The 15728-nt window shown below is 41.9% G+C and overlaps 1 protein-coding gene across 2 annotated transcripts in view; it reads right to left on the reverse strand.

Annotated features, from left to right (window-relative positions):
- Positions 1–15728, reverse strand: part of ADAMTS2 (ADAM metallopeptidase with thrombospondin type 1 motif 2) — a 188714-nt gene that overhangs the window by 33029 nt on the left and 139957 nt on the right. For both annotated transcript variants that reach the window (XM_074603897.1, XM_074603898.1), the window contains 4 exons: positions 6161–6317; positions 5152–5257; positions 3348–3491; positions 1292–1424 (listed from right to left, as the gene is read on the reverse strand). In XM_074603897.1, the coding sequence (XP_074459998.1) occupies positions 1292–1424; positions 3348–3491; positions 5152–5257; positions 6161–6317 (540 nt within the window). The remainder of the gene's footprint in view (positions 1–1291; positions 1425–3347; positions 3492–5151; positions 5258–6160; positions 6318–15728) is intronic.

Here is a 15728-nt window from a genome sequence, read left to right on the forward strand (position 1 = left end):
AACCATCAGTGACTCTGAAGTGAGATCCCACCTGCATTCGACAGAATAAGGTTGCGTGAAAATAGTTTTACACTAGTGACTAAAGGCAGACTGGGCACAGCTCCTGCGGAGGGTAAGACACACACTGCCTTTTCTTACAGCTTCTCCAAATGGTGCTGCTTAATTTGGCAAACAAACCAAAAAAATCCTTGAGCGTTCATGGGAGAAGGAAAGTTGCTGCTCAGACTGTAGCTCAGCTGTGGCAACCACCTCCTCAGGAGGATGGAAATTTGAACTCAGGACCCTGATCCAATGAACAAATGGGCATTTTACCTACAATGCAAGAGCTTGTACAGGAGAGGATGAGAACCACCCACCACACAATATACTAAAACATGATGCCCGGACATGCTTTTGGATATTCTGAACAAAGAAGACTAGAAAGCCTCTGTCTCCCAGGGTCTGGAGAACAGCTCTGAGAAAAGACCCTCTTTGGCTGGGACATTCTTCTAAGGCAGCATCAGTGGGAATTGCGTCAAGACAATACTACAGCTGATGCTTTAAAGGTTCTCATCCATTATCTAGAGACACCACTCGGCACACATATTCCTGCAGATGGGAATCAAAGCAGAAATGCTATGTGCTAGCAGCTGCCACACCAGCTGAAAACATCTCTTTCCATTTAATATCTTGTCCTACTTGAGGAGCCGGAGGTAGGAGACACAGCCCTGCTGCAGAAGACTCTGCTTTCTGAGGCCAATCCACTGAGAACTGCATGAATCTTGCCTTGCTTTAAATTTAGTCTTTGTCTCTTGTTTTCCTGGTACGAGAGTGCCAACCATGTCACCAAGAGTCCTTGCGAGTTGCTCTACTTGCTGTCTCGGTTATTTTCTCATGCTAGGCCTCAAAACACATCACACTTTCCATAAAATTGGATCATAAAAGCACACTGCCCTGTGTTAGCACTACAAGATGTGCCACCAAATTCATCTCCTTCACATCTGGGTGGGAGTTTTGTAGCAAAATAACTAGCTGCCAGCAATAGGAGGCTCAATAATGCAGCAAGCTTGTTTGCTTGAAGTACACAGCTATTTATGAAACTACAGAATAATTACTTCTGTAACTGCAGCTTGAAAAATAAGACAGAGATACTTAAAATAACATATTTGTCAACATTCAGTTGTTATTCCTTGCTTACAGCTAAGTGGCACAACATCTTTCCTTCCTCTACTCTGTCCCTATTAAGGACATTTCAGAGACACTTACAACACTCCTAGATGAGAAATAGCAGAAGCCAAACTTAAGTACTCACAGCTGTGCACATCATGTAGCCCAAACCAAAATCAAAACGGCACTGCTCATTCATGGAGTAGTGAATTCCTGGCAGCTGGGGAAGGGAAGGCCAGTCGTGTTCGAAGGGATCATCACGCAGACAATCATAGGAACTGCAACAGGCAAAAATTACAGTAACAGATGGGGCTGTGAGACTCGCACAGTGTTTGTGGTTTCAGTGCCTTTTTGTTCCAAACAAAACAGAGCCTACGATTTCTCAGACGCTGGTTGTGAAGAGCAGCTAATATTGCAATTATGCTCACACTAACTTTATCACGTTGTATCCACCTTTAATGGATTCTATATATATTTTGTCTGAAGCATTGTAATTTCCATTTGGCTTGCAGGTAAATTCCTATCAGTCTCCAGGCTCCCTATGTGAAAGGAATCAAAGGAAGAATCCACATGAGACGAAGAAGAAAAGAAAGTTTAATTAATTTTCCATTTGTGGAATTTCTTGCTGCCTGCAACTGCCTTTCAAGTGAAGTTTTAGAAGCAGAAGCCAGGGTAACCATCCGAGGTCACCGCTAAGCTTGCCGTTTTCCTGTGTCCTTGCTGAGAAGCAGCAACTCGTTTACGACCACGTGTCCTTATTAAACGCTGAGGTCTGTTCCCTCTGTTTCTCCTGATAGCTCTCAGCTCCATCCATGATTTGTACCAAGTTTCCTTTCCGCGTGATGAACGCGGGAGTTTCCTCTCTTGTCCTAAGTTGTGAGGACAGCCTGTAACCCACTCGAATCATGCCTGACTGAGCTGCGTGGAGAACAGGGGAGTGATGCTACCATCACTGAATGGTTAACATGGGATAACCACTGGTTAATTCGCCCGACCAACACGACCAACAGCATCTCTGAAATGTCTCCGAGTTACTTCACAGACATGAGGACACCATACCTGAGTCTATTCTGGCAATCATTCAGGTTGCCTTGAAGATACCAAGAGCTGAAAGCAGAGTTTTGAGGTTAGATTTACTTCAAAGCAAACCATCATTCTGCTTTGTTATAAGATGCTTAAAAATAGCTGTATTTTAAAGAATGTAAAGCAGCCCTCTATGCCAGATGATTTTTATTTAATGGCTAAAGCTCTAAAGCATCTTGCTGATTGAAACAATCGCACTTCCCTCGTGGTATTTTTATTCCTTATTGCCATACCTAAGATACTTAAGATAATAAAAATATTGACAAAAAGACTGACTCATGTTTACTTCATGTATTTTGTTGCATTTTTTCCTACTTATTTTCAGTTTTTGCTAGGTATTCTAGTAGTTTCCTCATATTTTTCTGCACAACTTGCACATAACAACAAGGGGAAGATTTTTTTTCTAGAAGGAGCAAAACCATGGCCATAAACATCAAAATTTGTCAGGGAACTGCAGCGTGGGTCTAGTGCCCAATGTGGCAGGTTCAAAGGGAAGGCAAGCGCCATGGATGAAGCTGTTCAAATAGCTTTTGCATACAGGGTACTTAAAGGAAAAGTAACAAGTGAAAAATTAATTCTAGATCCATGCTCTTTTATTAGTTATCTATTAAAGTCAAGGAAAGCCCTGAGTACTTACAAGGGCAGAATTTCCTCTTAAGGCAACACCGTCTTATAATTGACAGGTATCATAAGCAACAAATGGCCCTTGAAGCCAAATTTGGTACCTATAAGACAGACAGCACGCTGCTGGGTGGCACAGGCGCTCCCCCAGCTAGAGGTTACATTAGGGAGGGAGAAAAGTCAGCGATGAGATCAGTGTCTTCTCATAACCCCTGAGAGGACAGCATATATACTATAAATGTCCAGAAAACGGAGAGATGCAAATTAAATGAACTGAGAACAATTCAAAATGGACTGAAATCAAACTAATTGAGTACTTGCATTATTATTTGCAATTGAAGGGAGAGCATCTCATTCTAAATAGGATGGGGAGGATTCTTTGTTTTATTCAACCCCGTTTGAGTAATTAACAAAAGGAGAAAGAACAAATGCTAGATGCAGAATTGTTCTTACGTGCTCCCTAATCAAAGGAGAGAGGCTGCTTTACAGCTACTCACTGGAGATATCGATTCAGCTCTTGCTGGCTGCAACGAGACCAGTGGAAGCGATGAAACGCGGCTTGCACGAGGGGGGCCATGATGCTCCCCAGGCGGACTTCGTCCCCACATCTGTTCCCTTGGCCGTCGTGCTCCATGCCTAAACTGCCCCGCACAGGAGAGAGCCAGCACAGTTACATCACAGGTGAACTCTAAGTGCCCAAGTGCTTCCACATCCCAAACGTCACCAGTGGTTGAGTGCAACAAGGTTCTTCTAGCCCATGACCCTTGTCCACATGAGCAAAGTCATGAGAAATAAGACAGGGCGACACTGAAGCTAAAGAGCTAGTCTGTAGTAGCTCCCACATAGAAGCATTGACCCTTGAGAGTATTTTCATGTGATTAGCTTAATCCACTTTCAAAACAGACTAAAAATGCCTTCTTTGGACTTCTGTGCACATCCACGTTTGTGAATAATTACGGCTAAATGAATTAATTTCCGGATTAAGGATCTAGACGCCCCTCCAGGAGTATTAACAGAAATTTATTCATACTCCAATCGAGCTATTCAGGAGTTTATCTAACTTTAAAAAAAAAAAAAATAAATCACACTTTAGCTTAATTTGCAGTTGTAGACAATTCGTTTGCATGGAAAAAAAAGAAGCCACACTGCAAGCTAGTTTAGACTGGCTGCTGCTATTGCCCAGTAGCAATCCCGCATTGTTCAAATGTGAAAAAGCCTGGAAAGTGTTGGGTGATTTCTAGAAAATTACTCCAAGTTACACATATTTTTAAATTTCTTTTTGGCTTTATTATGAATATATTTTCTCCTTCCCTTTGTTAGGATCTTATATTGCATTTTTTAATGAGCACTGTTTGACTAACATGGGCGATATCTGTCCATAATTTAAACCAAATTAACAGATGGGGGCTGAATATGATTTGAGGGATCGGAAACATTCTTCAGTGGTATCTCTTTTAAGACTCACCGTGTACTCTTTTTAATCATAATTCAAAAATTCTGGAATCAAGTATCATCTGGGTATCAATTCTATGTCCCTGCCTAATTAAGACACATTTACAGTGAGATTCAATAAACTTGGGCAATTTTTTTCATTTAAAGCACTTAATAATTTTTGATACAACAAAGAGAAAAGGGCCTGCAGGCTTTCTTAGGGAAAACAGAATAGATTGAAACTCTTCAGAAAAAGCCTTCTGGGAACTGTTGTTCTACCAAAGAGAAAATGGGAATCAGTGGGTGTTCTCTGAGAACAGGGGAACCAAAATGCGCTGGGAGAAACCAAAGCTTTGACAACTGCTGCCTGGGCATTGGTTCTAATCACATCATTAAGCAAAATGATTGCATTTTTTATACGAAATATTTAGAACACTTGTAACCTCAGTGCTCGGCACCCTGTTTCGATACACTATTGTATCCTTTACCAGCAGTAACATATACAGACAATGTGCTTATTTAATACGGATTGTTTTCAAGGATCATGTATCCCATTGACTCAATTAATTCATATTTCATCATTATGAGTGCTTTACATTTCCACCAAGAGACTATAATACATCATTCAATCTACTCTCACAGCAGCTCTGGAAGATGTTTTGGTATTAGTTCCATTTTCCATTTGAAAATACCAAAATATAAAGCTGACTTAAGATCATAAAGAAGGCCTTGAGAGAGCTGAGATCTGAAGCCAGGGCTGACCCTGAATATTGTTTCTTAACAGAAATTGCATCTTTCCAATATCATTGGTATTTGTCGGTAGCAAAGACATTATTAGGTAGGACGCGGCATGTCCACAGTTCTACTCACACGTGTCCAGTTTCATGAGCCACCACAAATGCAGATGAAAAACCATCTTCATGGTTGAGAGTGCAGCTTCGAACAGGATGACACATTCCAGTGACTGGAGCGTAGCCTGTGAGAAATACCGTGTGTTCCAGAAAATGAGCGAGTATGGAAAGGCAGTGCAGTGAGAAGCTCTAGGACAAGCATCTGTTTGCTGTTGTAACACAAATATAGTCAAAGAGGTCCTCTCAAGAGACCTCTGCCCCCCAATATTTAATAATCTGCTCCCTCATCTACAAAACAGATGAAACCAGCCTGTTGAACAAATTAAAACTATATTCCTGGCTCACCAAGAAACCGTTGTCACCTCTAGGACCATCCTGCAATTGCCTTCTCCAAACTCATGAGGCAAAGGGGAAAAGGACACCACACGCTGCTGTGTTACAGCTCACGAGCAGCTCGGTGCAGTTACAGCCCTCGGGAAAGGCGCGAGCAAAGCCCCAGCCCTGTGCTGACAACCCGGATCTGGCCAACCCAAAAGGAACGGGAGAGCTCTGAGGTTTATCGCCTCCAGTGAACAAACCCGATCTCACAGGAGGCAGAGCCCTGAGAAAAAAGAAAAAGTGGACAGGACTTGGCCCTGCTGTTCCAGACCTCTCCATAACAATATTTCTTGGCAATCCTGCTGGAACACGGCAACAGCTTTGGAGACCTTTTTAAACACACAATCTATTCTTTAATCTTTGGGCATTTTTCAGGACTGTTTATATAGGGATCCCATTCGCTTGGCTTCAGGAAGAGCAAAGAAATGATCCAATACATTATCCCACCAGTAAGAAAAGATAAAATAATAAATGAAACAGTTACAACCGGAAAGGTTTGTATGCAGAGCTCCTGGGGAAAGAAAAGGTTGACCAAAACTAAGCAAAAGATAAACAATGAAGCTTTGCATAACTAGCCTTGCTAAGTGATAAACGCAAATGCTGCTCAGAAGCCTCGACATTTACAAAACAAAACCTGATGAACATCTTACCTTGCATGCCGGATGGACCAAAATCCTGCCTTGTGAGGAAGATAGCATGGTCATGATACTCTGCATGCCCAGTGTCAGGTTTCTGTTGCAAGTAGGCCCAGCGACACACGTTCTCCAGACTTTGCGAAGGGTTCCCAATCTCTATCAGACTCATAGACTGTATATACACAAGTAAAAAAGACACCAATAGTTATTGATTAAAAACATCGCTGTTTTTGTTTCCCAACTTGTTCAGGCACTTGAACAAGCATTCCATGTCCATTAAAAGTCTGTTCTTAATAAAGAGACAATTACACTTCAGAAACAAATTTTACTGGATCAAGAAAGTAAGAAAATAGCTAAAGTTCGCAGTTAGATTAAATGCGATTTCCGCATTTAATGAAATCTAAGATATAACAAAAGAAAAATAAAAAGATGTAACAGAAGAAAAATAAAAAGATGGGTATTTTAATGGCAAAACTGACAGTGTATCGGGCACTCTGTGTTATTATTTCTATGCCACCCCGGCACCAACCTGCAGCATCACTTGCAGCTGGATACAGTTTCCGATGGAGACCACGTCCCTCTTGGGACTCAGCGGCTGTTGGCCAGTGGAGGCTGACCCAGCGTGGGGAAGGGTAATGCCTCGTGGCCAAGGGAAACAAACAGCAACAACGGCAGACGGCCAGCACTCAGCCCTGGTTCATCAGCCACTTTTGCCGTGAAACCGAGCTGTTGGGGCTGTTTTGTCAGACTATTTAGCACTACTGGATGTTTCAAGTGTAAAAACTAAGACACTAAGCGTACTTTTTTCAGCTGTGTACTCTCAGAAATGGACTTTCCCAATGACTGTCTCTTAAAGTGCATTTTCTTTATCCCATTCTATATCTGAAGATCATTCAGAAGGTAGCACACGTAACTTCCCACTCTCCCAATAAACCGCACATTACAGGGGTGGTGCACCTACACTGCTTAGCTGACTCTAATGAGCCAATGTGTGTTAGGTGCGGTGCAAAGGATAATTCTCTTGAACAAGAAAGAGAAGAGATTTTAAAATCCAACTACTATATTTATCTTTTTTTGAAATAGCGCTTTCTTAAGAATTCCCAGCTAATTCTACTTAATACTGTGCATTGCTCAGACTTAGGAAACCTTATCGTATGTGGGATGCTATAAAATGTATGACTAATTGACCCATCCCAGGCCTTCCAGGATTTGTAAGAACTACATATGTGAACCCTGGCTTTTCGTTTGCAAAAACTATATTACCATGACGACACTGTAATCATAACACAAACCACTACAATTTAGATGCTATACTGTACTGTAAGCATTTGTCATTCCAAAATACTTAATGTACAGCAAAACCTAGCCTGGGCCAAAAATAAGAGAGAAGTAATATAGTTTGTGTTTAAACACAGATGTATTTGACGTGTCCCCTAATTGAGTGCATGATGGAGTACACAGAGTATTGACTATATGAAAAAGAAAATCCTCAAAGGGTTGTGGAAGAACAACTGGAATTGATAAAAGAAAAGTCTGCCAAACTGAGGTCTGATTTTGGCAAAACTGGGATATTACAATTCTGCAAATGTTCAGAAAAACAAATTAATAAACCAAATAGAGGCAGTTTGGATTCTGATACCACTGTGGAATGAAAAAGTTGTAATATAATCCCACGCTGGAGCATACTGCTTCCAGCCATAATTCCCTTAGAAACTGAACTAATAAGTGTATTTAAATGGTGGGACAGTTGTGGCGCCTTTATTGCATCTTTGTATATTTACAAGAACAGACTTAAACAAACTCTGAGTGACTATTACAGGGTAAAAACCTGGCTCTTCAAGCAAAAATACTGTTCAGTTAAGCATGGTTTGACCATTCTTGAGGTCTTTAGTAACATCGATCAGTGGTAAAACAAAAACAAACAAGCAAACAAACAAAACCCCTATTTTTATCATCTCCACCTCGTTCCCATTTCTCCAAAGCTTCACAGGACAAATCAATCCTTTCGAGGAGCTCAGTGAGAAATCTTACTGGCTGATTCAAAAAGCGAAGAACGTTGTAAAATGAAGTTGAAAAATCTCAAGTCGTGTATCGTTTGCTAACAGACCTCCTCCTGTACATTCTACCAAATGACAATCATCACTTTTTAAAAGGAGAACCAACTGGCTAGTGTGAAGCATTGAGGGGTTTTTTGCATCCATCACACTGGAGAAAATTAAGAAATCCCTTTGGCATAAGAAGGGAAACTGAGAACACACAAGACTAGAAAACATGTTTCAACTGACGGACTGATTTCTTTCCCAATGACACAATTTTACATCAAAAACGTGGCACATGTAAAATTGCGCCTTACTGCTCTTTCAGTTGGGAAACGAAGCATCCAGTAGGACATCAATTATGTTAAGCGTCCGTGTGCTACAGATATAAATAGCAAGTCGAGGTCCTGTGTTGGTGAGGAGGATTTCCAAAGAGTAAGAGGAAAAACTCAGTCTACCTACTGAGTACTCAAAGTCCACTGAGCACTCAAATCATCTGGCCACTAATTCCTTGTCTTTCTTCACTGTAACATAGCAGTCTGAAAAGAGAAACGCACTGGATTCCTAGCAAGTTTTCACCTGAATTCCCACTTCCCGAAATTTGTCAAAGACTTTCAAATCAGAAAGGCTCCAACAGTACTAGTAGCGAATACCGCATGGCCAGGAAACCACGGACCTGGGGTCCGAGACAATTTCAGCGTGCTACGCAATTGCACTGGTTCAGACCAAAGAATGACATAAGCCACAGCCCTCTCCTGAGAGTAGACAATGGGACGCCCAGGGAAGGGAATTAGGGGAGTGCAAGTATAGAGTAGTATTTGCCTCCAAATAACCTCCAAGGCTCCAGTTGTCTTTGGACTAGAGATTTCCTGAGCCAGACATATCTTTATACTGCATTTTTGTTCACTTTTTCGGCTGCTTCACCTTTAAAGATAAACGTTGCTGTCCTGCAAGAAGGGAGCTTAGGAAATCGTGGGACCAGGCAGAGCTTGTTACTAGACGGGGAAGATGTAATATGTTTTGGAAGGATGTTGTCCAAAAATTTACTCTTGTAGAGATATCAGATAACACTTGACAATATTTTCTGTTGGAAGTCAATGGGGAGCTTTCATCAGACTCAGAAAAGCCCAGCCCCTTATTAAATGGACAAAGCGAAAGGAGAAAGAGGAAAAGAAATTAACTGTGTACAGTAATAAGGACTATAAGAAAAGATAAAATCCCTCTTTGTCAGATTGCAAACAGAGAAAGTTTGGGGGTTAGCAGGCTGCATACGGAGAAGAGGTATAGGTGTTACTGTTGGCCAGCAAAGGGCCCACACTGCCAGGAACATGCAGGTCCTGCAGCTGGCTGGGAGCTGAGACCTGGCTGGGAGTGACCTCTTTCCAAACAGGACAGCAGGCCTGTGGAGAGCATTACTCAGCTGATCAGCAGGAAAACAGCCAATGGAAAGAGAAACTTTCCTTCTCACAGCAAGAAAAGCAAAAAATCTGCGGGCATTTCAGAGAACTGCTGATGGAAACAGATGGAGATGCTGGCCAAGAAGTGGAAAGGCCTCTGCTGGGAGAACTTCCCCCATGTGAGGAGACACCCCAGAGGGTTACGAGGACAGTCTGCCCTAGAGAACCAGCCACAATCATTGCTCTGGGAAACTCAACATCCATTAATGTCTTCCATTTTCCTTCTTTTTTTGATTTTGCCTTCATTTCTTCTCTACTCTCTTCCTTCTTAGATGGAAGCAGAAGAAAAAACTAAACAAAAATAGAAGACAACTGAGTTGCAACTACCATTCATACAAAGAGGCAAAGCAGGGCAGTAAGAAATGGTTGAAAGTCTTTACTACGTAGATTCAGAGGCCTTCAAGCCTTCTTTCTGGCTTGTCTTGTCTTTTGGGAAGTTACCAGTGTGACGTTCTGTTCTCTGTTACGAACACTCTGAAGAACAAGTCATTTATGAAGTCAACTGGAAGGTCCTTCAAATACTTGTGGAGATTGCTCGGAAAGTATGAAATGTTTCAAACTTTTTTTCTTTAACTGTTTTAAATACAAAGTTATCTTAGAAGAAAACTGCAAATTTTGTCTATAGTCTACCCAAACTTTTAAAGAAAGTTCAAGCTGCCAGTACACGTGAAAGACACACTGGTATCACACGTAGAATGGCAGCTTTCCTTAACCAACTGTTTTATTTGTCTGCCACTTGGCATAACTGGGTACAATTTTGCAGTAGCGTTGATGAGCAGGTACTCGATGCTAAGAACACAAGAAATTTAGGCTGGTCAGAAGCTTGCAGGAAAAAGACCTTTCCTAACTCATCCATTAGGTGGTGCTCCAAGAGTACCAACGGAGAGGGCTTTGCTGCTCTTCAGTAGCTCCAGAAGGAGCAGAAATATGCTTAACTTGATAGCCTACAAACTATGGTAGCAAAAGTTGGACCACAGCAGCGCACACATTCAGGAAACAATTTAACATATGACTTTCCCTTCTTGAATGTGTAAAGTTTCTGCAAAACGCACTGTTTACATTGCTTCTACTTGGCACTTCTGTTGTTCATTGTTTATTGGATTAGATCATCTATATTCTTCTCTCATTCCGAACAAGACAAGCAAAAAGTAAATACATACAATTATTGAGTGTCCATGGTAACTAAACTAACAAAAACAGCTCATTCAGCAAACTGTCATTTTGCATTCAAAGGATTTGTAAAGCCTTCTTATGGCAGCAGTTTGTAAACATTTTTCAGTCTCTAGATCTGTATAAATGTAAGCAGATCAGGAATACAAAGTACTGTTTATGCTATCAGCCAGCTCTACACTCTCCAAGGTCCCAACAAAACACACTCAGAAATTATAAGCTATGAGTCTAATACAATAAATCAAGCAATTCAACAATTTACCCATATAAAAAATAAGAGGGACAATAACTCCTTTCATCTTTATCGCAGCCCTGAACATATGAAAACAGTGCGAAAATATGAACAGCAGCCAAACTGCTATCTAATACGTAGGTCCTGGCCTTGCAACTCTGTCTGGGCAGAATTGGTTACTGGAGATGGCCAAAGGCTGGGGTGAAGAATTCCATCTGCAGACATGTTTGTATAGCACCCTGCAAGATCAGGGCTTCATTCCTGCTGATGCTCTCAGGTCTTCTACATCTGCCAATGTCATCGGAAAAGTAAGATAATCAACTCACATTAGTGACCTTCTAAGCTTAGGGGGATCTCGTCAATGTATATAAACACCCGTTGGGTGGGGAGTAAAGACAATTGAGACAGCTTCTTCTCAGTGGTATCAAGAGAACGGCCAAGCGGCAATGGGCACAAACTGAAATATAAGAAATTCCATCTAAATGCAAGAAAAAAACTGTTAAGAATGTCACTGTAGTTCTACCATAAGAGTGACCAAACATTGGGAAAGGTTGCCCAGAGATGCTGTGGAGTCTCTTTCTTTGGAGATACTTAAAACCCAGCTGGACAAGGTTCCGAGCAACCTGCTCTAGGTGACCATGCTTTGAGCAGGGGGGTTGGACTAGATTGATGCCCTGAGGTCCCTTCCAAGCACAGCTATTCTGTGACCCTAATGTACAGCTAAGGACCCCCTTGCCTTATCAGGCACTACTGCTCTCAGCCAGAGTCTTTGCCTTTTCCCAGGACAAGCAGAGATGAGTGGAGCACTCATCCCTTTCCCTCCAAACAGGGTCAACAGCAAAATGGTAAGGATGGACATCAGGTTTAACGGGTAAACCTGGCTTGTCTTTCCACCTCAGCTGTGTCACCTGTGCTACCCTCTGGGAAACAGAGAGAGGAACCTTGCTCAGACTGAACCACCACTTTCCAGCCACTGAACCGAGAACATCTTCCCTGCTTGCATCAAGCTTAGACATGAAAAGGTCGGATGGCAGAGATAGAGAGAGCACCATTTTATGAAAAGATCGAAGGTAAAATCTTGTCCCAGATGAAGACAGCAGGAGCTCTGCTAACATCTCAGACACACGCAATTGAAAAATTCTTCTCAGTTGACCAGTCCTGTCCTATGAGACTGTAGGCATCCACCTCATACTACCTTCTTCCTGAACTTAAGGCCATTTGGGTTTTCTTCCCACCCCTAATCTTTTTGAAAGGATCTCTGCCTTGGGGGTGAGGTTCCTCTTTCAATTTGACCAAGTTAACACATGGCCAGAGCACAACTATTTGTTCTGGGGCCAACATAGGTTTATAGCCAATATGGGTTTTCTCTCCCTACTGGTTGCCATCCCAGATGCGTACAACGCAGACACAGCAATCCGCAGCCTATCCCACCCTGTTCCAGTATGAATATGGGTGACTCGAGCTGCGTATGTTGCTCCAAAGGAGAATTCAGGGGTGTCCTGCACTGTCACATTCACGTTTCCCGAGAAATAACCCTCAAAAATCCTCAGGTGGCTGCACTTATTGAAACCTCTGCAGTTCCTGCAGAAGTCTTTTTGACTTTTTTTTTTTTCATTAATAACTGTCTTAATTACACCCACCCCAGCTAACGTGTGCGCTTCTCTCTGCCGCTGTGCAAGGGCAGCTCATCCGCACACAAAGTCACCATTGTCGATGGACAGAGCGTGGGGCTGGAGCCAGGAATTTATGAGGTCTTATCCCCGGCCTGCCAGTGGCCTTCCGTGTGGCCTTGGAAAATAACACTTAACGTCTTTGTTTTTTTAGCTGTAAAATGGGAATAAAAATCTTTATTCATCCACCTCAAAGAGGCGATGAGAGGATTTTATGCAGTGCTCAGGATTTAAATGTTTCCAAACAAATTTTATAATAACCAGTCAGGGTTTTTGAATCCATTCTCAGCTCATCTCTTGCCACCTCCTCTGCACTTGGTGATAGTGGTTGCTTTGCTTATTCCCCTGAGCTAGCTGGATTACAGAGCTGTTACAACCGAAATAGGTCTAAATGGAATAATTTGCCCAAACGTTGAATTATATTCATCGCAAATGTATCTGCAGTTTCCAAAATTTAGAACCAATCTTCCTACTACTGAAGGCAAAAAAGCAGAAGTGAGCCAGCTCATCTTTTTCCCATTTAAAGACAAATGCACCGCACGTACACTGTTTACTTATTTGCAGTATCCCTCGTGACTTTGGGAGTTAATGTAAAGAAAATGCAGAGAAATGCTTGATAGCTTCCGAAGCCACCACAGATATGGAGCAGCCTTTGCAGGACGCATTTTTCTATCCTATTGATGGAACTGGTAAGTGAGTGGGCAGCAGCCAGGCATGGTCAAAGCCTTCACATCAGCCCCTCTGGTACGTCAGATGGAGTTGTTCTTTCGTTTGAAGGACTAAGGGAAAAGTGAGGAGTCAGGAAAGGGCTGGTAGCTTCAGCACACCTCCCCCAGCCACAGCACAGCCAGACATTGCCCTCCCCGCGAACACACCAGCCAGCCTCCGGTTCAGAGCTGGTAACTTACACGACGTGTTAATTCAGTAAAAACATGTCAGATCTTTTGAATTTGCCCCTGAAGTAATTTCAACATGTGATCACCGAGGAACATCTTCCTTTTTTTTTATCTTACCAGGGCAATTAATGCAATTACTGAAATTATGGAAACTTTTGAATGTACAGTTGCCTGTGTTTGAAAATATTAAAAAATAAGTACATTTCAAGGAATGGAGTAGCTTCAAGCAAGAATCACTGGAAAGCTGGTTGCTATGCAACTCAAGTATTGTCCATATTACTCTTATCAACAGATGACATATTGTATAAAATAATATAATCCTCTTTCAAAAAAACCCACAATACAGTAGAGGGCTGTTCAGGGGTGGAGAATTGGCAATAGCTCAGAGTGCTGTCATAAACCTGACACTGATGGTACATACTTCATCAATTACGGAACCATAATGTAATTATTATGATTATTTAAATGGCACCCTTGATAATATATATAAATTGCCTACAAAGAAACAAACGGATCTGAAGAGATCAGCTACATGCTTTCAAAAGAAATGCTGACTCAAACAAGACTTGGAGAATATTTTCATACTGTGAAGCCAACCAGGCTGCTTCATTCATGCACTGCCTTAGCTTGAGCATGCGCCCTTCCTTTTATTATGTACTTTGAATATATATTCCTAAAAATTCTTAGTGCTGGTGCGTTTTAGTGGGATAGTAAAATATTGAAGGATTTGTTCTAATTCCTCAGAACAAGTCCAGAAAGTAAGAGCTATACACCTTCTCTCTCTGCTTTTCTACTGCTAAATAATCCCAACCCTCTGAAGAGAAACCTCCTCACCTTCTACTCCCTGGCACCAGTCCTCTGATCAGGGGCTTTAGAAAGATGAACATAAAAAAATGTATTCTTACGCAGCCAGGGCCTCCACACCATCAGGTGGAGCAGCTCTGAAATTGTATCTTTTACATTAATTTTACTTTTTTCAGAAATCCATAAATTGCCAAATAAAGATTCTTAAGATGAAGATTCTATTGTCTGCCATCAGAAAACCAGCAGAATTTATCAGAGTTCAGACTGGTGCAGATTTATAGAGCTAAAGATGACACACATAACAATTACGAAATACTTATGAAATAAGGACAGCAACGAAGTGACTAGCCCATGTGCTAATTCTGCTGGCTTCTACCACTACTGCAATATCAGATTTTTATGAGAATTATTAGTCAATCTGCAATCCCTCAAATTGCTGTCATTACAGCAATCAGAAGGATATTTCATTTATTTTGTAATGGAATGTTAACTACACACACCGTGAACTTTCGATCACAAAATGGCAAATGTGACCTTTTTTACCTTTTATTTTAGGTCGCACATGTGATAAAGCTTATCCAAAACTACGCCACCTACATCGCTGCAGGAGGAGCAGAGATCGATCAGTGTGTTTAGTTCTCAGACGGGGAAGCTCCAATAGAACAATTTATCCCAAATCCAGGTAACTGGTCTCCAGCAGAGTCCAGACTGAAACTCGGAGCTCCTTCATCTGCACCAGGGATGAAAATCTTTAGCTGGTGCCAAGGAGGGTAAACGGGTCAATGCCAGTGGAGCTTCACCACTGACGCCGTCTGTGCTGGCTCTTCCCTGACCGCATTTCAGCAACTCGCATGCACACACACAGGGTCCTCCGGAACCCAGGTTTATTCCACGAACATGCAAATGCCAGCAACTCCAATCACCGAAAAAGGGACATTCAGTTTTAACACTCTGCTTTGAGCAGCTGGGCACGCTGCTGTACTGGAGAGCACTAAAATTGCATGCCCTTAACCAAAGCATTTATCAACATACTTGAAACACCCTGCTCCTGTTTCCATGGAATTTGATGTTGATTTGGCAAAAATAAGACACAGGTACTCAGTAGTTCAATACTTTTGAAAACCATTTAGCATCTCATTCCTCTTTACCCGAGTTTTGCCTGCAGTTGTGGTTTTGCCCTTACATGGAAACAGCAAGGCAAGACGGGGTATTCTTAATTACAGATCTGATCTGCAGAGCTCTTGCCTTCTGGCCCCTACTCCACAGAATTCGCACTTAACATTAAGCACATGTGCAGTCCCACTAAGGTTAAGCACAG

The sequence above is a fragment of the Larus michahellis genome, chromosome 11, assembly GCF_964199755.1.
Source record: "Larus michahellis chromosome 11, bLarMic1.1, whole genome shotgun sequence".
Taxonomy (NCBI): domain Eukaryota; kingdom Metazoa; phylum Chordata; class Aves; order Charadriiformes; family Laridae; genus Larus; species Larus michahellis.